General features: G+C 40.8%; 1 protein-coding gene across 9 annotated transcripts in view; it reads left to right on the top strand.

Moving 5' to 3' along the window:
* Positions 1-24,509, top strand: part of EPN3 (epsin 3) — a 45,107-nt gene that overhangs the window by 16,799 nt on the left and 3,799 nt on the right. For 5 of the 9 annotated variants that reach the window (XM_060764760.2, XM_060764756.2, XM_060764758.2 and 2 more), the window contains 6 exons: positions 1,581-1,699; positions 18,722-18,805; positions 19,620-19,727; positions 20,872-21,049; positions 22,054-22,350; positions 23,781-23,885. In XM_060764760.2, the coding sequence (XP_060620743.2) occupies positions 1,581-1,699; positions 18,722-18,805; positions 19,620-19,727; positions 20,872-21,049; positions 22,054-22,350; positions 23,781-23,885 (891 nt within the window). The remainder of the gene's footprint in view (positions 1-1,580; positions 1,700-18,721; positions 18,806-19,619; positions 19,728-20,871; positions 21,050-22,053; positions 22,351-23,780; positions 23,886-24,509) is intronic. The other 4 variants (XM_060764762.2, XM_060764764.2, XM_060764765.2 and 1 more) reach the window with 4 other exon arrangements.

Below are 24,509 nucleotides of genomic sequence, written 5' to 3'. Positions count from 1 at the left end.
GTGGTTTGAGCATTGGATTATGACTCTGCAAAACAGAATTTAGTTCCCTATTCAGCTCTGGAAACCCAGAAAACCTTTGAATGCATCTCAGCCACAGAAACCTCTATGATAGATTGCCCTATGGTTGCTATAGGTTAGAAACTACTTGAAATTACACAAGAACACTACAAACAAACTACTCAGGGGTGTCTATACAAATTGGAGCCTGTGTTGATCTGATTAGAATCCAGTTTGCTTTGGAAACCTCAGTTCCTTAAGAATTTTTTTTCTGGGTTCTGGTGTTTTGACTCAATTTCATAGCCTTAAGTGTGAGCATATAATTGTAAAATTCTTTCTGTCTGTCTATCTGCATGATTTCCCATCAATAAAAATAAAGATAAAGAAACCTGCAGTTCATATTGTATTTTTAGTTAGAAGCATATGAGAGGGCCGACTCCCAAGGTTCCTTAGGCCAGAAGAGTTTCTTTTAAACTCAGGCAGGTTTATTCTGAGAGGTAACTCACAATGTGTTTAGTAATAGTTACTGCTAGGCAAGTGTGTCAAGAACTGTGGTTGACATCTTACGTTTGTTTGCCTGGGAAGCAGCCCCATAGTGGCATTTATAAATGAATGTGTACAGGACAGTGTACTTGTACTGCAAGACTATAAGGCAGACATAACCCATGGCCTTGATATGTGCCAGAAATTGAAATGAGGACATAGATGCAATTTCAACTTCCGAGCCTCACAGTTTTTTTTAGATACATGGATTGTATGCCATGTGCTTTTCTTTTGCCACACTTCTAGGGCATTGACAATGCACTGCTGTTCTTTCTGCACCTTAAAGACGTTGCTGTGGAAACACAAAAGGATAGGAGTTACTGAAGTTAAATACAGTTGTAGCAAAGAATTGACTCCTACAAGCGTTTGCATTTACATTTCATTCATCCTCTCTCCGCCAGTCTCTCTCTTTCAATCTTTTTCTTGGATCTCTTTTCTCCAGGGCCCCCAACTGTCTGGATTTGGCAGGCCCCAACTAATCCACCATCGTCCCACTTCTTTAGATGCATTTAAAATGCCCCAGTTTCTCTTCTCCCTTTGTTCTCAACTTACCTCCATCACTATAAACTTAATTTAAAAAGTAAAGTACTGTAGCCAGTAAATGGGAAGTGGAGGAGATGAAATGGCTGGTCTTCACTTATAGGCTCAGGCCAAAGCAAACTGCTACAGCATCTTCTAGTTTGTGCATTCTTCTTCATTTATTACTTTTGCCATTTGACCACATGATGATGTTGCTTAGCCACACAAACTCTGGTTTTCAACTGCTAAATATTAGAATCTGTCTCCTTCAATTTATCTTTTCCTTTCTGTCACCCTCCTCCCACTCATCCCCTTTCTACATAGTGATGAGAGAGACAGAAGTGATGGTGGGTTTTTGAAATTAGGCAAAATGCCACTTGAAATTAGGGTGGAACCAGTAGATTCCCTATGAGTGTCCTGGGAAAATGCCGAATTCAGAAATATTTGGATTTTTCTTGAGAACATCCAGCTAGTTTGTGAATCATTTGACCCACTAATGTCTTTCTTCCTCAATCCTCCAGCGTCTTCCTCATCCCCTCGGTTCAGTTCTGACTTGGAGCAAGCAAGACCACAAACTACTGGAGAAGAGGAGCTCCAGCTCCAGCTCGCCCTGGCCATGAGCCGAGAAGAAGCAGAGAAGGTAAACTTGGGTTGGCATCCAGGTTTTGTGATTGAGACCAGAGAGGGTGGGGTCTGGTGGGGATGTGGGACACCTTATACTGCAATGTCAATGAACATAGTCTTGGTTTTTTATTGGCTGCTTTTCATAAGTCTCAACCATGCAGGCATGACATTGGGAGAGGGTTTTGTGGCACCGTTGATTTCCTCTACTAGAAGTAAGGCAACCTTGTGATGGTAGCCTCAGTAATGCCTAAATTACATAAGATAGGTTATGGTAGATATGCAACAATATGCAGTCACCACCTTTTTGTGGCTAATACTCTTGAAGCTTTCTCTTTAAGAAAAATTAAAGCCTCGTATTCAGGATCCCTGCAGAAGCATAACAATAATGGCAAAACCCAAGGAGACAAAGAATAAAATGCAGTGTGATTTGAAGAAAAGTTCCTATTAATAGACTTTTTCTTTCCATTTTGGCTCCAGCAGCCCACCCCTCATACCAATCGAATAGCCTCTTCCGTTACTCAGGGACATGGCAAACATTGTAGACTGGCTGTGTCTTTCTGTGCTCCCATGGACAGAGGAAATTTTCCCTAATCATGAACCTTGCGTGACTGATGCAAACGTTGTTGTTGCTGTGTGCCTTCACATTATTTTCCACATTTGGTGACCCTAAGGCAAACCTTACACAAAATTTTATTTAAAAGGTTTGTTCAGACATGGTTTGCCATTGCCTTCTTCCTAGGCTGAGAGAGTCACCAAGTGGGTTTCATGGCAGAGTGAAGATTTGAACCCCGGTGTCCAGAATTTAGTCCATTGCACAAACTGCCATATCACTGTGATTCCTCTGATGCTAGTGGTCGTTACTACATTTCAGACTACTCTGCCTTCCCTTTGCAGCCTGCAAAACTTGGAATTCCTCCCAGCCTCCTGGAGAAGTTTCTTAGCAGGCTGCAGGGGGTGGGAAGGAAAGGGAAACCTGCCTTTTCTTTATACAGTATTGAATTTCACTTGGAGACTTTAGTTGTGTGCATATTTACTTTTGAGTAAGTTGTTTGTATATTAGCTTGTGGGGTAGTGATATGAAGAAGGCTTAGGAGAAGCATCAGAAACAGAAATGAGCATGATTTATAATTATAACAAGGGCCTTTCACACTACTTAGATATAGTACTATGGTTCCATTTTAATTTCTGTGGCTGAATCCAATAGATTCCTCAGATTTGTAGCCTGGTGGAGTACTAGATGTCTCTGGCTAAAAATTCCAAATTCCAGTTTCTGAATTACATTGCAAAGCCCAAGATACCACTGGATGCAGACATGGCATTTAAAGTGCAGCCATAGTGCTAGATTGTGAAATGTGAAAAAGCCCAAGGAAGCATCACTGAAGCAAATTGTTTCACTGATTTTCATGGCAGTTATTAAGACAAATCTTTTTCTTTAAGCAGAGTGGTTAAACATTCAATCACAACGCGAACTAGCTATGTGTGCCTATTCTACTTGAAGATCTGTGTTGATGTAAAAAGGGCTTTCTGCAATTGACTGCTGTATATCTCTTAGGGAAAGGTGAAGTGCCTGTTTATGAGCTTACACCTGCCTCATGTCATGTGTTTCTTAGAAGATAAGGAAGGTGGACTGAGGACAGGAGTCTTCTCTGCTGTCTCCATGCAAGCAACCATGCTTTCCATTCACAAGCCACTTTTTCCTTTAGTGTTTGAAGGGAAAGGGACACAGGCTGTGTTCACTTCTAACACCTTTCCAAATTGCAGATAACTGAATCTGGCAAAAGTGTACTGACTTTGAAGTTGTTCTTTGGTATCGTTCAAAGGACTGTGGTTTCCATCCCTTGTTGGCTTTGTACGCAGGGAGCCTTCCTATCAGCAGATCTCCTTCTCACTTTCCAGGTAGTTGAAGGATTTGTTTACATGAGGAAACACAAGATTAACTCAGGTTGACTTTCTTGTTCGAAATGACTCCGGTGACATTGGAGAAAGACAAAGCTGGTGCAGGAATAAAATGAAACAATGGCTCAGCACTGTGGTCTCTCACTTAATGGCTAGAGCTTGCAACAATTTTAAAAAGCAGTTATAGTTTATTATAGTTGCCATTCCTCAATAGAAAATTGGTTAGCAATCATTATCATTAATTTATTAAAAACTTGAGTTCCTTACTATTTAAACATAACTCACCACATTACTTTCCTTATCATTACCAACCTTTGATAAAATCAATCCTAAACAGTGCAAAAAGTGCCTAAATTCTTTACAGTTCCACTGTCAAAAGAATGGCATATTTCCTCATTATGCTAAAATTGTAGCAGTGTATCTCAGTTATATTTTACCAATTAAAAAACAAGTTACTACAAATAACAAAAGCAAGTAGCTACAACTAACAAAAGTCGCTACAAGTATTTGAGTCAGCAAAGCTTGGGATATTGCTGTAATGAAAATGCGAATGGTTTTCCTCTCACAGAACAGCCTGTTAACCTTTTTGTTATTGGTTTTATAAGTGTGACTTGTTGTATTATTCATTAATCACACTCAAATGCCATTGTTATCAGTGTCCCATAGCCATAGTTAGATAAATTCTTCAAGGATTCCTGAAGAGCGTGATACCCTTCAATCTGAACTTTGTAAAGCTTACTCCATAACTGGTCTCTGACTTCCTCCCACCCCCTTGAAAACAAATCCTGGCCTCACAAAAATATAGGTCTTGCATAGTTGCATATATAGGAGCAGTGGGAACCTGCCTCCCCCCCCAAAAGGCAAATAGTAGAATTTCCATAGTACCCTATGGCTGTAGCATTACAGTTTCTAGGACTTTCTCTACTGGTCCTAATACTACCATTTACTACTAGTTTCCTGTAGTTCTTTCACTCTATATAGTTATAGTAGTATGATTCCATTTTGGTCAAAGGCCCCAGAGAAGTCTCTCATTCCCAGGCAGTCATGTTAATTAAAGTGGGACTACATTACTATAAATGGGTAGAATGAAAGGGTTCATGCTGTTTACTGTGTAAGCCAGTGGTTCTTAAACTGTGGTCTGCGAGGACGAAAATCTGGTCTGCAGCCTCCTTCCTCTTTATTTGTTTAATTTCCACTCCTTTCGTGCCGCCTGCCACTCCTTCCCTGTCACGGGCCATGGCATATGTTCTGTATCAGAAACTAGGGGTGATGTTGTCTATCCAATGCAATTTTCTGAATCAGCACCCCGAATAAACAAACTGAATCTAAAATTGACAAAAAACTGATTCATAACCCTTTCAGTACTAATATTGGAGGGTGGTCCCTGGTCAAAGTGGTCCCTGGTCAAGAAAAGGTTGGGAACCACTGGTTTAAGCCATGTACTTACAATGAGCAAGAGAGAAACTCCTATTCTTCATTTCTAGGGAGTAGAAGAAGCATTACAAAACCTTGAAAGCAATAACATTTGGTAATCACTGCCACCAACATAAAGGTCCTAAATAATCTCAAGGCGACAGACTATGTCTGATATTGGAAGCTAAGCAAAGTCAGCCCTGGTTAGTACTTGTATGAAAGACATCTAGCAAATACCAGATGCTGTAGGCTATATTTCAGAGGAAATATTCCTTGCTTAAGACAACCCTATGAAAAATTCATGGGATTGCCATGAGCCAACAGGTGACTTGAAGGCACTTTCATGCACACAGCCCAAAATGAATGAATAACTAGATATACGTTACACTGCTAAAGTGTTACCTCCGAGCTCTGCAACTAGCTTCTCCTGAGCCATGCTAACTGTTTAGATATTCCATCCATGCTTTGACTGAGAGGGTCTCTCACGTGCTCATTCCTGTGAAGCCCTCCTGTCTTGCATGAATGCATAAGTTAAATACTTCATTTTCTCTCTGAACCTAATTATCACTTCCCCAGCTGGCTCCCTTTAATTTTATTTACTTCTTTATTTGCTTTGCAAGCAAAAATGTCTCAGGCTGCTATTAGATTTTTTTTAAATGAAGCCTTAACCCATCAAAGAAGTCACAGTAACTCATAAATATTGCACTGTTTCTTCTAGTCAGGAGTTAGACCTGAGAAACACATGCACAGTAAATATGGTTGAATAAACCTTTAATCTGCATATAGAATTCATCTGAATAAAGCCATTTCTGAGTAATCAAGAGAGAAAAAAACAGTATAATTTAATGTACTTCCATATTGTCTGGAAGGATGTATGACAAGTGTTGCATTACTTAGAGGAAAAGCATGATCGCTGAGAGAAGCTATACAAAATCTGTCAAAGTCAAAGTTGTATTTCCCTATCAGTGTCACATATTGAATAAATGAGACACAGCTGCTGTATCAACAAAGCATTATGGGAGAAAAGGTCCTCAGTATTGTACACCCCCACCCCCGCCCAAACTCAAAGGTAAAATAGTAGTACTTATCACTGTTGCAGTGTTTCTCAACCTGGGGGTCAGGACCCCTGGGAGGGTCATGAGGGGGTGTCAGAGGGGTCATCAAAAACCAACAGAAAGCATAGTATTTTTTGTTGGTCATGGGGGTTCTGTGTGGGACATTCGGCCCAATTCTATTTTTGGTGGGGTTCAGAATGCTCTTTGATTGTAGGTGTCAAGGTCTATTTCCCCCAAACTCCACCAGTGTTCACATTTGGGCATATTGAGTATCCATGACAAGTTTGGTCCAGATCCATCATTGTTTGAGTCTGCAGTGCTCTCTGGATGTAGGTGAACTACAACTCCAAAACTCAAGGTCAATACCCACTAAACCCTTCCAGTATTTTCTGTTGGTCATGGGAGTCCTGTGTGCCAAGTTTGGTTCAGTTCCATCATTGGTGGAGTTCAGAATGCTCTTTGATTGTAGTTGAACTATAAATCCCAGAAACTACAAACCCACCAGTATTCAAATTTGGGCATATTGGGTATTTGTGCCAAATTTGGTCCAGTGAATGAAAATACATCTTACACATCAGATATTTACATTATGATTCATGACAGTAGCAAAATTACAGTTATGAAATAGCAACAAAAATAATGTTATTGTTGTGGGGTCAGTATAACACGAGGAACTGTATTAAGGAGTTGCAGCATTCGGAAGGTTGAGAACCACTGCACTATTGTGTCCCTACTGCAATTCCAATGGACTATGATGCCCCTCCTGCATTTCGGTGAATCATTTCCCAAGCTTCATTTAGAAAAGTTTACGAGCCAGTTTGACAAGACAGGCATTTGTTTGATAGGAGCACTACCTCAGAGCTGTAATCTGGGGGTTAAAAAGATGGTGTGCAAAGAAATTGAATTTGGATAGAAAAAATAATGCTTGTACAGCTTGACTTATGCAGTCCCCCTTCCTCCCCGGTTATTTTCTTTTTACAGGCTTCGGGGCACCCTCCCAAGACCATCAAACTCCCAATGTAAAAAAAAGTTTAGGGACTGAAAAAACATGCACAAAAGGTCTCTTGATGTCTTTGGAAGCTTTCCTGGAATGTCAGATTATGTTAAAACAACCTGAGACCTGTCCACTGCCAACACAAACTTAGAAGTTACAACTGGAAGTAATGTCCTGTTGTGACGTTCTGCTGAAAATATCTTGATGTGCAAAGATGAACATTTGGATTTCTTCCCACCATGCACTCTGATTCGTTCATGAATTTGTCCAAAATGAAAGTGAAATATTCTAAAATATGGAATTTTATGCCTTAGTAAAGATTATTTCAGAATTCTTTGACACATCTCCTGTCAAGTGGTCAGATTCACTCCACAATGATCCACCACAAACATCAGCCTAGGGCTCTGAGATCTGGGGCACAAAGAGAAGACCTACAACCTAGAGTTTAAAAGTGCACTTCAACTCCCATAGTCTCATCCCATTGTCCATACTTTCTGGAGTTGATGGGAGGTATAGGTTCACACATTTGGAAGGTCAGGTGTTCCACTGCCCTTTGGACCAAGCTGGAAATATATATGTCAAAAATAACTGGCAAATTGCTTCAGTTGTATGGTGAAGATGTCAAAGTGGTGTGAAACAAAAGGAAAGAGGAGGAGCTGATTTGGTTCATTGACGGCTCTGATATACAATCTAAGGCAATGATTCTCCAATTGCAGCTATTATGGGGAGGCATTATGTGAGATCATTGCAACTACATGCAATCCATCTCCACTGGTGTTTCATCATTCCATGTTATTAGCAGGTCATGTAAGGGCTGTGGAAAGTGGTGGTCTGTTATTGATCTCACTGGGGCTCCTTCTACACTGCCGAAGTGTACATATTCCACATTATCTGCTTTGAACTGGATTATCTGAGTCTACACTGCCATATAATCCAGTTAAAAGCAGATAATCTGGATCTTATCAGGCAGTATAGAGGGGCTGAGACATTTTTAAATTTATTTTGGGTTTTCAAATTACCAGATTTAGTCGTCTTTTTTTGTCTTTTCTTATAATTTGTCTGTTCAAATTGACTGTCATTAGTTAAACTGGTTGAGTTGACTGATGCTTGGGGAGGTCTATGCTGGGACAAAATGAGTGTATTGCCCAGATTCAGCAGCTTTATGTAACTATGTTTTTTTGTAAACATCAGTTTTTACAGGTAATATGTATTTTTTATTTCCCCAAAGCAAGTTGATAGAGGAGGGTTGGTGATCCAAATTTCTGAATCATGATTCAGATTCAGATGAAACAGATGGGGTCTACACGGAACTGGTCCAAAGTGGGCCGAGGCCTGCATTGCCAAATCACTTTCTGAACCCCTTGCATAGGCCAAATCTACAGTCTCTAAGTGGTCTGGATTTTCTTTCTGTTATATTTTTTCCAGAAATTCAAATACCTTTGCACAGTCTGGGTGGCAATAAAGCCATTTCCAACCGAAGATGTGACAGCAAGCACAGCAGGGGGGAGACTTAGGTTAGAATAATTTACTATGTTCTTGCAAGGGACAGATTTTTTTTTGCAATGAAGACCTCTAGGATTGTAGCTCGCACACCTCCTAGCACTGTAGAGAAGTCAGGAAGCCAAGCAGGGAGGCCATTTGTGTCCTTAACAAATGCATACAGATAATTGAAAGTGACAGCACTCTCACCTATTTGGTCCATTCCCTTTTGCAGGAAGGAATAGCCCATCCATCCCCCCTGTTTCCTACCTCAGGATGTCTCAAGCCTTACTGAATCACACACACAGTATATCTGTTTCTGCTTGGCTACACTGGAAGGAATTTGTGCATTCTGCCTTTCAGGGAAGGTCTGACTAAACCCTTGTAGTTAAAATAGAAACTTTCAAAATATGGAGGCCTGAGGTTTTGATACCTCTACCCCAACTGATGTGTCCCAAGGTCATGAGACCAATTCCGGGGCTCACAGAATCCTAGGCTCACAATATACAATTGCTATCCCATCTGTATCTCCTACTTCTTGCAAGGAGTTTTATCCATGTTATTCACATGGAAACCATATAAATCAGGCTGAGATATGGCATTCGTGACTTTCCTCTGGTATTTTAGTTAGCTTCTTGTCTTAGAAGTGCATCCATATTGTGGAATTAATATTTTTTGGCATAACTTTAGTTGGCATGACTCTTTGCCATGGAATGATGGGAGTTGTAGTTTGGTGAGGCACCAGCAGTCGTTGTCTGAGAAGGCTAGAGACCTGGTAAAGCTATAACTCCCATCATTCCATAGCATTGGGCCATGATGTCAAACCGCATTACGGGAAAGGAGATTCCACCTGAACATTCGGAAGAACTTCCTAACTGTGAGAGCTGTTCAGCAGTGGAACTCTCTGCCCTGGGTTGTGGTGGAGGCTCCTTCTATGGAGGCTTTTAAATAAAGGCTGGATCGCCATCTGTTGAGGGTGCTTTGAATGCGATTGTCCTGCTTCTTGGCAGGGGGTTGGACTGGATGGCCCATGAGGTCTCTTCCAACTCTAGGATTCTATTATTCTACAGTGCATATGTGCTCTAAGTCTCGGTGCACATGAAAGGAGGATTGTGGACAAAGAACAGCTTTACTATCTTCAAAACCAGCAGTGTTTCAGCCTCATGGAACAGAAATGAAGAGTGCCTTTCCTTCCTTCTCTCTCATTCATACAAACACACATAAACACGCACACATGTGTAATCCTGTCTTTGGCCTCCTCCAAAAGGAGACACTTGTTTCAGCCAAAGTAATGAGTCTATATTGTTGACAGACGACTTGAAACAAATATGTTTATAAACCACATAGACAATGTCTTTTCACATTTGTTCCCTGCCTTTTCATCAACATCACTCCTACTCCTGTTGGTGGTGATGGCAGTGTTGGTGGTGTTGTGCTCAAGCAATATAAAAAAATCTCTCTAAGGATGCATCTACACTGTAGAATGAATACAGTTTGACACCACTTAATATGTAATAACAAAATACAGGTTGCAAAGCGTTATCAAAACAGAACTGTGTTAGCATAAAACGTGTAAATACACTGCACATGAATCACAAAACATTGTGATTCATGTGCAGTGTATTTACACGCTTTATGCTAACACAGTTCTGTTTTGATAACGCTTTGCAACTTGTATTTTGTTATTGTTCATAGATATCTGTGTTTCTTTGAGACCACTTAATATGTCATAGCTCCATGTTATTTCCTGTCAGCCAATGAGGCTGTCTTACCTGGACAGAAATTTAGAAGTTGTAGAGACAGGGTGGGAATGGAATGGATACAAAATGGGAAGAGCTGCTTTTCTAACTTGGGCTTTGAACCTAGATGGCTTTCAGTTAAGCAGCAAAATAAGCAAGACATCAGACATCAGTGAGATTACTGTAGCCACAGTAGTAATCATGGGGATCCAGTCACATCCTTCTCATTATTGTAATTGCTGCATTCAGAGTTGGAAAACAGGTCAATAGTAGTTATGTCCACCAGTCTGTTACATAGAAACTTCATTTCTTTAGATAGGGCATGACAAATTAAACATATGCTTGTGCATACAGGTAATTATACACTCTATTTTTCCCTATGGTTACTTCCTTTCTCTCCTTCCTCCACAAGAAAAAAAAAGAAGGAGAATAAAGTGACATTTACTTTTTACCTCCAGAAACAGGAACCTTCCTTTGATTTTAATAGACATGGATTTTTGAAACTTTTTGAGAAGGCAAGACTGATAACACGTGCGTGCACGCACATATGCACGTGTCTTCAAATAACTTATTGACCTATGGTAAACCAACTGACCTTCATAGGATTTTATTAGGCAAGGAATATTTGGAGATGGCTTTGACATATTGTTTTTTAAATATAGCCTACGACACCTGGAATTTCTTGGAATCTCCCATCAAGTACTAACCAGGGCTGACCCTGCTTAGTTTCCTAAATGAGTTGGGATCTGTTGCCTTTAGAGCAGTGGTTCCCAATCTTTTTTTGTCCAGGTACCACTCTTCAACTATAGTACCCAAAGGGTCACAAATCAGTTTTTGGTCAACTTTAGATTTGGTTTGGTTATTTGGGGTGCTAATTGAGAAAACTGCATTGGATAGACCACATCAGCTATAGTTTCTGACACAGAACATATGCCACCCATCTGCTCGCTCACAGAAAACCATATTTAATAAGAGGGTTTCGAGAGACCAGTCACTCTTGTTGCAACTGTGTAGTAATGGTCAGGCCACAGACCGTATTTTAGTTCTTAGAGACCACTGGTGGTCCATGGACCACAGGTTGGGAACCACTGCTTTAGAGTATTTAGGCCTCACCAAACTTTCACAGATAAAAACTGGGAAGTGTAGCCATGCAACATTAAAGTGTGGTCAAAGTGACACAAAATTGATAATGAAGAAGAAGCAAGGATGGGGAGGCTACTGCATGTAATCTGAGCTACTTGGAAAAGACAAAATCCTTCTCCCTACTGACCTCTTTGGGTGCAAACTATTTTTGCACTTTGAACTCAGTATGAAATAAATTAAATAAACTTCTCTCCCTTTCCCTCCTCAACAGCTTTGCAATTTGTTCTTGTTAAGTGCAAGTTGATTCCAGTGCATGCCAACTCTGTCATAAGGCAATGTTGGGCAAGGCATACTTTCTTGAATAATAAGCATATATGTTTGATCGGCATGGATGATGTGCTTGGAAAATTTACCCTTTAAAAATTAAAATTGAAAGCAATTTATTGCACATTTGTACGTAATAATTTAGATTTTATAGAAAATCTCCTCTAAGCCTTTTGGTTTCTCTGTTTTCGAGGGCTTTGCAACTCGATGTATTTGAGCTGTGTTGAAAGGAGCCCCATGTCTGTTTCATGTGACATTTTTAGAAGCACTACATCTGCCTCCCTCTCATCATTAAATAAAAAGAAGAGCTATATTTACAGGGAAGGAAGAAGCCTGCTATGCACTGTATGCAAAATTGTAACATGGCGAGCATGAGTTACTAGAAAAATTCTATACATAACTAATAAGAAAATAATTCACCAAGGAATAATATACTAAAGAATACACCATATTAAGAACTTTAATGGAGAGGACTCTGTTACTACTCTCAGATGTGAAGGAAAGAAGATATATAAAGGGTAGAGAAGAAATCTTGTGAGATGGAGGAACATTTCAATGCAATAGCACAAGGGGTTTTTTTAAGCCTTTAAAGAAGGAATTTGGATTTGGGGAACAATTGCCAGGAGGCTGAGATCAGACTCTATCTATATTATCGAGCTATTGCTGTTTAATACCACTTTAATTACCATGGTTTCCTTCTGTGGACTTTTGGAATTAGCTGTTAGCTAAGATGCTTATTTATTCTCCATCAGAAAGCAGTATTTCAAGAGGATTTATTAGTGTTCTCTGGCAGCAAATTTTAATAATTTCTCCAGCTATAAATCCCAGCATTTCATAGGAGGGAGCTGTGATTTCAAATTCAGATGTTCACAAAATTTATTGGGTAAGCTTGGGCAGCTTTATTGGGCACAGGCAGGGAATAGAGGGGTTCCTCCTTACCCAAATTGGGTTGCTTGTTTATCTCTAATGCAGTCTGCCTCATTCTGATTCTGGAATGCTCAGATAGTCTACTACTGAGGCAGTGGCCAAGCTAAGACCTGCTGAGCTTCAGCAATACATAGTGGCATTATTATGGCAACTGTATTGTCTAAAGCGTTCATGGCTGGAATCACTGGGTTGTTGTGAGTTTTCCATGCTGTATGGCCATGTTCCAGAAGCATTCTCTCCTGATGTTGCAGGCGAAATGTCAGGAGAGAATGCTTCTGGAACCTGGCCATACAGCCTGTAAAACTTACAACAAACCCATTATGGCAACTGTTTCAAAGCTCAGAAATATTCCTATTTTTTGAGCTAGAATCCCCCACCTATATGATGAGTGGCTGAGGCTCGTTCTACACTGTCCTTATATCTCAGGATCTGATCCCATATTATTATTATTATTATTATTATTATTATTAACTTTATTTGTACCCCGCTAGCATCTCCCGAAGGACTCGGTTTATCCCAGATTATATGGCAGTGGAGATTCATATAATCCAGTTCAAAGCAGATAGCCAGGGATCAGATCCTGGGATATGAGGATAGTGTAGAAGGGGCCTGAGAAATTATTGAAACTGGAAGATCATCTTGGTAATCTTTGATATTTAAGACTTGGGCTCACTTCTACCATAGATTTACTCTGTGGCCTTGAGCAAATCATATTCCCCCAATCTTATTGTAAATTGAAATGAGCTACTATCCAGAGATGATGTGAAGATAAATGCTATGGAGACGGGAGAAACAATCATTTGTTTGGGAAGCTATGCAACTCCCAATAGTGATATCTCTCAGTTACAGGAGATCTCTTGCAAAAGCAATAACCAAGGGGTATGTGCTAGTATTTTGCACCTGAAGCTGGTTCAGAAGTGGATGTTCTCTGGATCTCTATTCTGCTTTGCATCAGGCTGTTTGTGGCTTTGGTATATGAATAGAGATCAGTCTGGAATTATCTTCTGTGACATTTGGCTCACTGCCCAGGACTAAAGCAGTATCGGGGCAAAAAGCAGTGGGTCTTGTGATGCATTTTGTGAATCAAAAGGGCAAGGCCTGTGCTTCCTAACAACTAGAATGTGTCTCTGCAACACAGCATTAAGGTGGCACATCAAAATCCAGTTTTTTCCTCCCTTGTAATGAATGACGATGACTGTTGTTTGCACTGCTGCAGAAGTATGATTGTGCCTTTCTCCATTGGGGCAACTACAAAGCAGGCATATCTACTGGTGCCACAGTCTGATTGCTTTCTGCTCATTGGATCACTGTAGCAATTTGAGTTTTGGAAGCATGCTTGATAAGTTCCAGCCTGAAGAAAAGACAGAAGGTCATAGCATCTGGCAAGGCAAGCTTTTAGTTTCATTTGGTTGGGAAGCTGGCCAGCTTGCTCAAAGTCCAAAACATTATCTCATTGTCTCCACCTGCCCTGCTCTTGGCACCAGGAAACATATAGAAAGCAACTGGGTTCAATGGGATAGATGAGTTGGTGTGTCATGTATTGCAAATTGTTCACTTGATTCTCTGGATTGTTGTCCGGATCCTTATGTTATAAGTAGGTGTTGGCATTTTCAGTGTGCCAGTGCCAAAGGAACGGTTTTCTTTGACCTTGTGAGAAACATACAAAATTCCCATGCCATCACAATGATGCTTTCCTGCTGTAATCTGTTTCGAAGACATTTGCCAATCTGTTTGACATAGAGATTGCTGTATAGATATTGTTCCATTCTTTGGAGGACTATCTAGTCTGAGTCCAGTTCAAAAATAAAGAAACATAAGTGGGCCAGAAGCATCCTTGAATCCACCTGTTATCAGCTAACAACTGGATGAAGGACTGAGCTGGCACAGAGGTTACCAGGCCACAGATGTCTCTAGGGTGAGAGTTATTGTGATTTTCTTTATAATAAATTATTTCCAAAGTTGCACCAATATACATAAACCAGCCCATGTAAATTTTATGCAAATCAGCGTTCTTTCCCTTGGTGATGTGGAAAAATAGGACGTCTCTATTTGGAAGTGGCAAATTCAGCACTGAATGAGTCCTTTGGTACTGTTACCTATGATTGTTTGAATGTGCCTTACTTGAATTCTAGGCTACAAGTGGAATGTTGGTTTCTTGACCCTTGCCCTTTTTGATCCATTAGTCTTCCAGTAGTGGAAGGCAAGTCAGCCCTATATGAAGGAAATGCTATTGCTGCTTCTTCCAGGGTGGGTTATGTGTTCCTGTCTCAAAAGGAGCAATCAGGCATTGCCTACTGGAAGAAAAAGCCTTTAGACCCATCTGACTTTACCAACTGCAGACCAAACTCCAATGTTTATCAGTTGTGAACTTTATGGGATTTTTTAAATTGAAAGGACAATAGAGAATGCTTTTATATGAACAAACAAATTGCATTTCCCCCTTTTTTGAACAAGGTACTGAAAACATTGGATGCATCTACACTGTAGAATTAATGCAGTTTCACACAATGCTATGGGAGTTGTAGTGTGGTATGATTTCATCATTATTTGGCAAAGAAGGCAAAAAACTTTGTAAAACTGCAGCTCCTATGATTCCATAGCCTCAAGCCATGGCATTTAAAGTGGTGTGAAACTGCATTAATTCTACAGTGTAAATGCACCCAATGTCAGCTGGAGAAATCCTGGCATATTTGATTAGATTTATTTTAGTCTGGATTTTAGGGCAAAGAAGAATGAATTGCTGTGGGTGACAACCAAGAGAGAGAAAGAGAGAGCCCCACCTATACTGACCCTTTAATGTAGTTCAAATCTTGATTCAAACCCCCCATGAAAGCACTCAAAAGAAAGATGTTAATGTGCACAAGTGTGTAATCACCATCTGAGCCTCAAATTGCTTCCAGGATTTCCTGTGTAATCATCTGCACAGGGAAAACACTTTCTTCAATACTCGTTTGAAACTCCATTAAACAATCAGTGTAGAATACTTCCTTGTTTTGTGTTGGCTTTTAGTATTATTGATCATGGGCCATCAGCTTTGTGATAGCTCTACTCCTCTTCAGGGAGCAAACTGTGGGGCAAAATTATGCCATCCTTTCAGAATTGTCCTATGAGGTTCTGCAGGTTCAATTTTGTTTTGACATATGAAAATGCTGGTGGGAGATGGCATTTTTTCAGTAATATGGAGTGAATGTCATCACAATGCTGATAACTTTCTGCTCCGCACCTTGGTTTATGTGTGAGAGTGTGTCAAAGTGAGGTGATTGCTTCTCTGAACAGGTAATTAAAATCAATACTAGGTTGTATGATTGGGGATAAACTTAAGGGAGGAGCCCCTGGTGGCACTGAGCTGCTGAACTTGCTGACCAAAAGGCTGGTGGTTCAAATCCGGGGAGCCAGCTTCTGCCAACCTAGCACTTCAAAAACATGAAAATGTGAGTAGATCAATAGGTACAGCTTCGTTGGGAAGGTAATGGCACTCCATGCAATCATGCCGGCCACATGACCTTGGAGATGTCTACGGATAACGGCGGCTTTTGGCTTAGAAATGGAGATGAGCACCACTCCTTAGAATTGGACTCAAATAGATTTAATGTCAGGGGAAACCTTTACCTTTACCTTTATACTTAGGATTGGACGAAGACAATGGGGATTGGGGACTCAGTGGATGTCTGGCTGGTGAGGGAAATTCCTCTCCAAATCCAGATGGATGTCATTTTTCACCCTTCAGTTCGTTTAGATCTAAACTGTCACTTTCGCTTAATCACAGTTCATTATCCTTTGTGTCACTTGCAGCATCCAGTGGAAGACCATTCAATCTCCTTGTAATCATGTGTTTCCCAATCCATCATTTTTTCATGTGGAGGGCTTTCCCACAACAACTTTAGTTCTTCTCCGACCCCATGTGCCCTAGTGACTTTTGGGATACTACCTTCCTTTTTCCTTCAACTGGGAAAACATAGTGGATGGTGGAAGATACGCATAATCAAAAGTAGGACAATTGTTATGTAAAAGCCACAGACACTCCACATGAAAAAGAGACGCTGCTGCACTTCTTGCAGATGGTCCCAGAGAGCCCTCTGGGAGAGGAGCATCAAGGCACTGAGAACAGCCAAGACTAAAACTGGGCAGTGAAGGGCAAACAAGGTCCCACGGCAAGGACTGTGCTGGCATGAAAAACAATTAGAGTGTAAACTTGGAAGAATGCAGGGGAAATATGTGACAAGATGCTGTGCCTCCCTGAAGGAGGATTATCTAAACAGTGCATACTAGTTACTCAGATGGGTATCCATAGAAAATGGCAGGAAATCCCAAATTCAACCTCTTGGTGCCTCTGGAGAGAAGAAACACAAAGAATTAGGGTCAGGACTCTCAAAGGCGTATAGGGTGAAAAGAGGTTGGCAAATCATTACCAAAAAAAGCAGCTTGTTTTGTAGTATTGGAAATTTAAATGTGAAAAGAAGTGATAAGGAGGAGATTGGAAGGAGTGTCCCACAACCATCACACACACACATACACACAGCACATAAATAAACCAATTGATAGGTTTATTGTGGTATACAGATCACAGTGTAGCAGGCGGATGATCCATTACCCACATCAAACCCACCAATGTTGGTTTTTTTTTTCATGTCAGGAGCGACTTGAGAAACTGCAAGTGGCTTCTGGTGTGAAAGAATTGGCTGTCTGCTAGGACGTTGCCCAGGGGACGCCCAAATGTTTGATGTTTTACCATCCTTTTGGGAGGCTTCTCTCATGTCTCCCCACACAGGGAGCTGGAGCTGACAGACGGAGCTCAGCCTGTTCTCCCCGGATTTGAACCGCTGACCTGTTGGTCAGCAGTCCTGCTGGCACAAGGGTTTAACTCATTGCACCACCAGGGGCTCAATGGGCTGAAAATAGAAAATATCCCAGGACACTTTGGAAGAAGATGCATTGATGCCTGCATCGCCTCAAGGCAAACCCCAATGCCTTAGTCCCAATAAGCAATAGTCCCAGAGAGCAAATCAGCCAAGACAGTTTTTGCCACACATTCTCACACAATGGCTTGTGGTTGCTCCTGTGGCCAACATTGCTCCTTGATTCTTGGACAGTGTGGTTGTTTTATCCCATTGCTTGAGGGACTGTTGTCATGCATGCCCTGTGAATATTCACGTTTTTCCACAGATTTAAATCAATTGTACTATGGCCTTGATTTATGCTTGTGAATGCTTTTGTTAAAAGGTGGTCTGGGAAATTATTTCTTCCCACATTTTTCATGTTTATTTGTAGTTAATTATAACAAAGTGGTATCAATTCATTATATTATACAATATTCAGGTGGGGAAACCTTTTGGTATTCTCAAATTAAATGTTCATTAAAGAATGAAACTTCAGGAGAATATGATGTGGGGAAAATGTTACAAAGCATATGACATTAAAAAAAAAACAATGTTGGGGAATTAATGCATCCATAAATAAATAACGTGTGGGTGGATTAAAAAAAATGGAAACACGAGGAACAGACAAGCTCAGTGGGTGGAGGAAGAGCAGGAGATGCGGCAGATCTGATGAAATCAAAGATACTGATTTCATCAAGATACTGAGATAAATCGCTAAATACAGTTGGTTCTTTGCAGGTTTGATTTTCAGGACCTGATTATTCATGAATTTGATTAAAATGGTCTCTCTAGGAATCACTAGGCCAGTGGTTCTCAACCTTTGGGTCCCCAGGTGTTTGGCCCACAATTCCCAGACATCCCATCCAGTTTACCAGCTGTTAGGATTTCTGGGAGTTTAAGGCCAAAACATCTGGGGACCCACAGGTTGAGAACCACTGCTCTAGGTCTTCCAGTCTGACAGAAGTTGGCCAGAGAGTCATGGTGGAGGTCCAAGGAATTCCTAAAGAGTTATTCCCTCGGGTTTTTTAAATTTGTGGATTTTACTTTTGTAGGGGTCCTGTGGCTCTATCACAATGTCATGGTGGGCTGACTGTATACAAACATAGACAAAAGAGCATATGGCTGGTTTCAAAGGGATTGTAACACTGATCCAGAATAAATGACTGAATGCAGAATATATTCTGAACCCAGAATAAATGACTGAAGTCTTTGAGTAGAGCAAACTTTTACCCGATTCTCCTTCATTATCAGCAGCCACATCCTCCCATCTCCAGCACAGATGAAGAATTGCAATTACAGATAGCACTTAGCCTGAGCAAAGAGGAGCATGAGAAGGTATCCCGAAGCCTTGGTGGCAAAAGGCGCTTTCTCTTTCCCTTCTTCTTGAATTCTCCTCTCCCTCAATGGAGCACCTTTTTGGCCTAGCTTTGCATCCTCCTTCTGAGATAATAATGCTCTGCCTGAAAGGGTCTAGAAATTCTGCAGATCTCTAAGTTTTCCATAGGTCTTGGATACTGTTGGGATCCTCAAAATATTGATATTTCAAAATTTGCATTTCTAGTCCTTTTGGTTATAAATGTAATCTTATATCAGAACTCATTTCAAAGACTTAAAAACCCAAGGCTGGATCTGAGGTTTTTCTGTTTCTCTGAGTAACAATATTCTTAAGCTCTGAAATGTGCCAAACTGAAGCATGGACAATCAGACCAATGATGTAAAATCAATGTAGGCAAATGTCCATAATTGTTAACTCAAATTCTAAGCATATTGGCCTGAAAGTAAACCCTCAGAGGGAATTAATCCCAAGAAACTGTGCGTAATATTACAATGGACCTTTGGTTTGAGGGCTTTTAGATGAGAAAATTCTAGACTCCTTTCCTTGCCTTCATCTACAACTATTGCTGTTTTCTTCTGCTTTCTGGTTCTTTTCTGGCTCATAAGTTTAACTTTCACTGTTCTAAAGACTAACGATTCCTAACAGAGTAATTAACATAGGGTTACACAACCCTCTTTGAAAAACTGCAATTGTGGTTGCCATGTACACATGGCATTCCCTAAATGATAATCATGGCAATACTTTTTCATTTTTCTTATATTGTCCTCAACCTAGATGAGGTACACTTACTATTATTATTATTTTTGATTGCAGGAAGTGAGGGCCTGGCAAGGAGAAAATTCTCTATTGCAGAGGGCACTGGAAGAGAGCAACTTGGGTGCCGAGGAAGAAGAGGAAGAAGAGAAGACAAAGAAAAGTCAGGTATATAGCCCCAGTCAATCTATTATCTGGAGGCAGACATCAGACCTGTTCCAAAACATTTTGCTGCCTGAGATGGAGGCCAAGATAGGATGCGTCTCCATTCCACATTCAGAAATTGAGTGGTCTGATATGTGACTCCAGGAGTCTGCAAATGTGTATTGTTGCCTCTGCAGCCCCTTCCGACATTTCCTTGAAGTATCTGTGTTGGGTTCTGCTTGAGATGGAATATTACAGATTGCTTAACGAGCTTAAGTCCTCCCCACTCAATGCTGGCAACTTTTGCTTGCATGCTCACAGACTGGATGTATGGTTGGCACATGTAACCTAAGACATGGTGTTCTATCACTATCTTTGTGAAGCTTCTAAACCCAGATCTATGACTGCTTCTGGATGAGACGCTTAAAAATATATTTACCAGAAAACACCAAAAAATTGACTCGCTAATATTTTCGGTGATACCATGAAGACAGGAGAAGAATTATCCAGACAATTGGCCTTCTACAATTGAAAGGAAAATCTCAGTTTCTTCATCTGTGATTGTTTTAGGTTTCAATATGCCAAGATACTTGTAAACATTTTTTGCACTCGTGCTCTGCTACCGATAACAGAATGGTTTTTTTGGCATATTGGTTGTCTTTTCTGGCTTGTAACCGTATGGGAGCAACAAGTACCTCACAGGCCATTCTCAGGCTTGGAGTACAACTAGGAGCAGTGAAGAGTATTTGGCCATCCAGCTGTTGGCGGATCCCAGTCCCCTTAAGTTTAAGTGAGCATGGTGAATGTTGGTACTTTGTGCTTTTCCTACATAGCAGGGAGTTGGACTAGATGGACCATGTGGTCTCTTCCAACTCTTTTATTCTGTGATTCTGCTAATGGGAGCTGTACCCCAAAACTTCTCAAAGGTAATAGCTGCTTCATTCCTGTGGCATAGCACCAAAACATATGTAAAATGTTTCTTCCTCAAAATCTGGGCCTTAAATAAAAAGTCAGAGTATTGGGTCAAGTGAAAAAAATACTCTGGGTTTTGAGGGCTTTAAAATGGCTTTTTAACCTGTCATGGTCAACAGTCTTGCCCTGTGCCTAACCAATCCTGCTTGGGGATCTGTGATGTCCCGACACATTTTCTGCCTTTGTATCTTTCCAGTCTTCTGTGTTAGAGCTGGCGGACATTTTTGGACCAGGACCAGCCTCCTCTACCCACACATCTGCTGACCCATGGGATATTCCAGGTGGGGGCACCCCTCGGTCCCTTGAGGTTTGGAATCATGACTCAGCCTTCTCTCCCCCACCTCTGCCCTTGTCCAGTTCTTGGGAGCATAACAGTAAGGAGCTGTTCTTTCCTTTCTCTCTTCTGAAAATTTCTCCCATTTCATTCATGCTTTTGGCTGGCTTGGGCAAATGTTAAACTATTGCTTGTTGCTGCAGTATTTGAGCTAATTAATCAACTCCAGGCTTAGATATAATTATTATTATTATTTCATTCATTTATATACTGCTTTTCTCCCAATGATGGGACTTATAAGGTGACTGACAGCACATCTGAAACAATACAAGTTAAAAATAATACAAAATTGGAATAAAAGTATAAATAAGATTTAAAACAACAAATAAACAATTTATAGGTTACACTAAAAATTAAAATGTGTTACAAACTATAAACACATTCTTAAAGTTGCTAGTTTCAATTAATAGAGAGCCATGAAATCAATTTCTGACTAGTATCAATGCTTAGATCAAACCCCATTATTCCACTATGATTAGAACTGGATTTACTGTACTTACGACTAGCAATTGCACTGAGGCTCCCGTGTTTAAAAGCCTTACAATTAATTTGATAAATCAGGTAACCGATTTAAAAAAAATGTACATTCTTTAATGTACAAGTACAAAAGTACTTATAAGTGCCTTATTAAGGAAGGACAAACGTACTGACGTGGAAACACCCATAGCTGAACAATGTTAGAACAATACAAGACCCCAAACATCATTGTATTATTGCTTGGTTGTAATTGGTTGTAGGATGCCATATTGGCAGAAGAGTCCTGTCCTTGCATGGATGAAATGGTTCTTCAGGAGTGGCACCCATTAGGTCAAATGGTGATTGCAGCATCTAAAAAATATCCTATATGAATGTATACAGATGTAATGTATAATCTGTATAATTAACTAATATGTCTTCAATGAGATAACATTTCCAAGCCCTCATTCAACCACCCTTCATTGCACAATGTATCTGCTCTTAAGTTTGCCCATCCCATAATCTGTTTTATTCTCTTGTCCCCACTTATGACATCTTCACTCTGCATTCCTGGTCTGTTTTGTTCAGGTGGTCAAGCCACTATGGAATCCACAGGAACATCTTGGGGGCCCACTGCAGACCCTTGGGCTCCTGTACCTTCAGGAGATCCTCCAAGCCAAGGAACATCTTCTACCAATCAGGCCTCTCCAGGACCTTGGGATCTTCCTCCCACTTCTGCGTCCTCCTCGGACCCCTGGGGGATGAAACCCCAGCCTTCAAGTGTCCCATCTTCAGACCCTTGGGGGAAGCCTTCACCACCTGTTCCAGTCTCTGCAGCCACTACTTCTGCTGCTGATCCCTGGGGAGGTGCTCTTGACACAGCAGGTCAGAAAATATTGTTTTAGCTTTTCTATTTAGGATAAATATTTTCTATTTAGGGTAGAGAATGACCAGTTTTCCCTTCTGTTTTTATAACTGGCATCCACAATTCCCTTTTGTTTTTCATGAGTCACGTAACATGCTGTTTATCTGCTCAGCTAGAGTGAGGATTAGCTGTTCTCAGGTACGTGCCTCAGCAGAAATCTAGGACATGTCTCCTTTTTAAAACTTGATTACAAAGGAAAGATTTTCTCTCCCTCCTGTTCTGTCTGGGAGGGAAGAAAATGCCCTGTCCTGCCAATCTTCTGGTCTCTATGGAATGAGAATATGCTCTGGCGCCCTCATTCACTAAGGAGAGCTGCTGCAATTGTCTCTGAATTTTGGCAGGGACTTCAATGGCAGATGCTGAATTTCAGCAGTCACTGCAGTGTTTGAGCAGTGGAGGTGGTGTTGCAGCCTCCAGAAATGATGCAACTTGTGTCCTCAAAATATCAATTATTTTAACCAAATAAGTCTGCTCTTTGTGCACAGGAACTTGCAAAGGCAAGGGTAAAAGGGCAAGGTCTAGGCATGAGAACTAGAGAAGGAACTGGCCATTTCTATGTGAGATTGTGTGTGTATTTCTGTTTCTGTCTGGTGGCTACTTATTGGCTACTTGCATTTTAGAGCAACCTGAAAACAAGGGAGTTTCATGCACAACTTTATATACTAGGAGTAACAGCAGCAGCAGTGTGTGCATCTCTGTTGCTGTTACTCCTAGGTCTGGGCATTCAAGCAGTCCTCTCAAACTGGGTCAACAGAACAGGCATATATTTACCATGGCTTTTCTAGGACATCTGTCTCAGGGGAAGTGCCAGCGGGAAATCCCTCTTTTAGGTTTCCATTGTGTTATATGAGTAGGAGAAGCATAGGGATCACTCACTACCATCACACAATGTTGTGCTGGTGGGTTTTGAAGTGCTAGCACTCACCATGCCGATCCCTAAAGCCTCACCCCCAATAAGTATCTGAAGATGCCCTTATCAAGGTTGTTGACCTCTGTTGATAGAACAGTTATGACAGTTATCATCTTCATCAAGAGCAGTTCTTGCCCACTCAGGATTCAACCTCTTGTAAATTCTCTGCATTACAATGGAAGTAGCCGATTTATTGCTGCTAAGTGACCATGCCATTTCCACCCAACTATTGTGAGAGGTCCAGTCAAACTCAGAAGGAACAGGCGTTTTTGGTGTAAGTGGAGTGGTACCCATATTTCCATGAACAAAAATATCCTAAAGTTTCAACTCCACAAGCCCAGGCTCAACTACAGAGTTCTTTTTATTTTCCAAAGTTCATAAATCAGCAGTTGTGTAGGGAGGAGGTGAAAGAGGGAAAGGAGCTAGTGATTGAAGCATGCAATGTAACTGAGGCTTCTTTCTCCTTTCACTTCTTTGCAGGCAGTGCTTCTTTGGATTTGTTTGCAAAACTACCAGAACAGACAGATCAACCAGATCATGATGGTTCTCAAGCACCATCCTCTGTGAAATCCAACAGCCCTATAGGTGAGTGAGGCCATGACATAGTTGTTTCCAGCCTCTCCATGTTTTGTAATAGCACCAGTACCATCCAGCTTGGGGATGACAGGAGATGCAGGCTGAAATTATCGAAGAGACTCTAGTTAGGAAGCTCTGCTTCATTGTATCTGGGAGGCAGGGACAGTTATTTAAACAAAAAGTACAATTGCTTTCCTGTGATAAGTCTTTAACAGACATAATTTGCTTCCCATAATTTTGGCTGTTGCCCTAGAAATATGGTTTTTGCCAGGTCTGAACAACATTTTCTATTCTGGAAGTTGTGCACATTGCTTGATCTCATGCTCATGGGTGTTTGTGCTTCAAGAAGCCCATTGAATTACTTCAATTCCATAAAAATCTTAATCACTGATTATTTTTTTTTGTATTTGCAACGTTTCTTAAAGTTACAAGCTTTTTTTTTTTTTTGTCGTGTCAGGAGCAACCGCTCCTGTTGTGAGAGAATTGGCCGTCTGCAAGGACGTTGCCCAGGGGACGCCTGGATGATTTTTGATGTTTTATCATCCTTGTGGGAGGCTTCTCTCATGTCCCCGCATGAGGAGCTGGAGCTAATAGAGGGAGCTCTTCCTCCTCTCCCCGGATTCGAACCTGCAA

The sequence above is a fragment of the Anolis sagrei genome, chromosome 2 (assembly GCF_037176765.1).
Source record: "Anolis sagrei isolate rAnoSag1 chromosome 2, rAnoSag1.mat, whole genome shotgun sequence".
Taxonomy (NCBI): domain Eukaryota; kingdom Metazoa; phylum Chordata; class Lepidosauria; order Squamata; family Dactyloidae; genus Anolis; species Anolis sagrei.
This window is presented reverse-complemented; position numbering and strand designations above follow the sequence as displayed.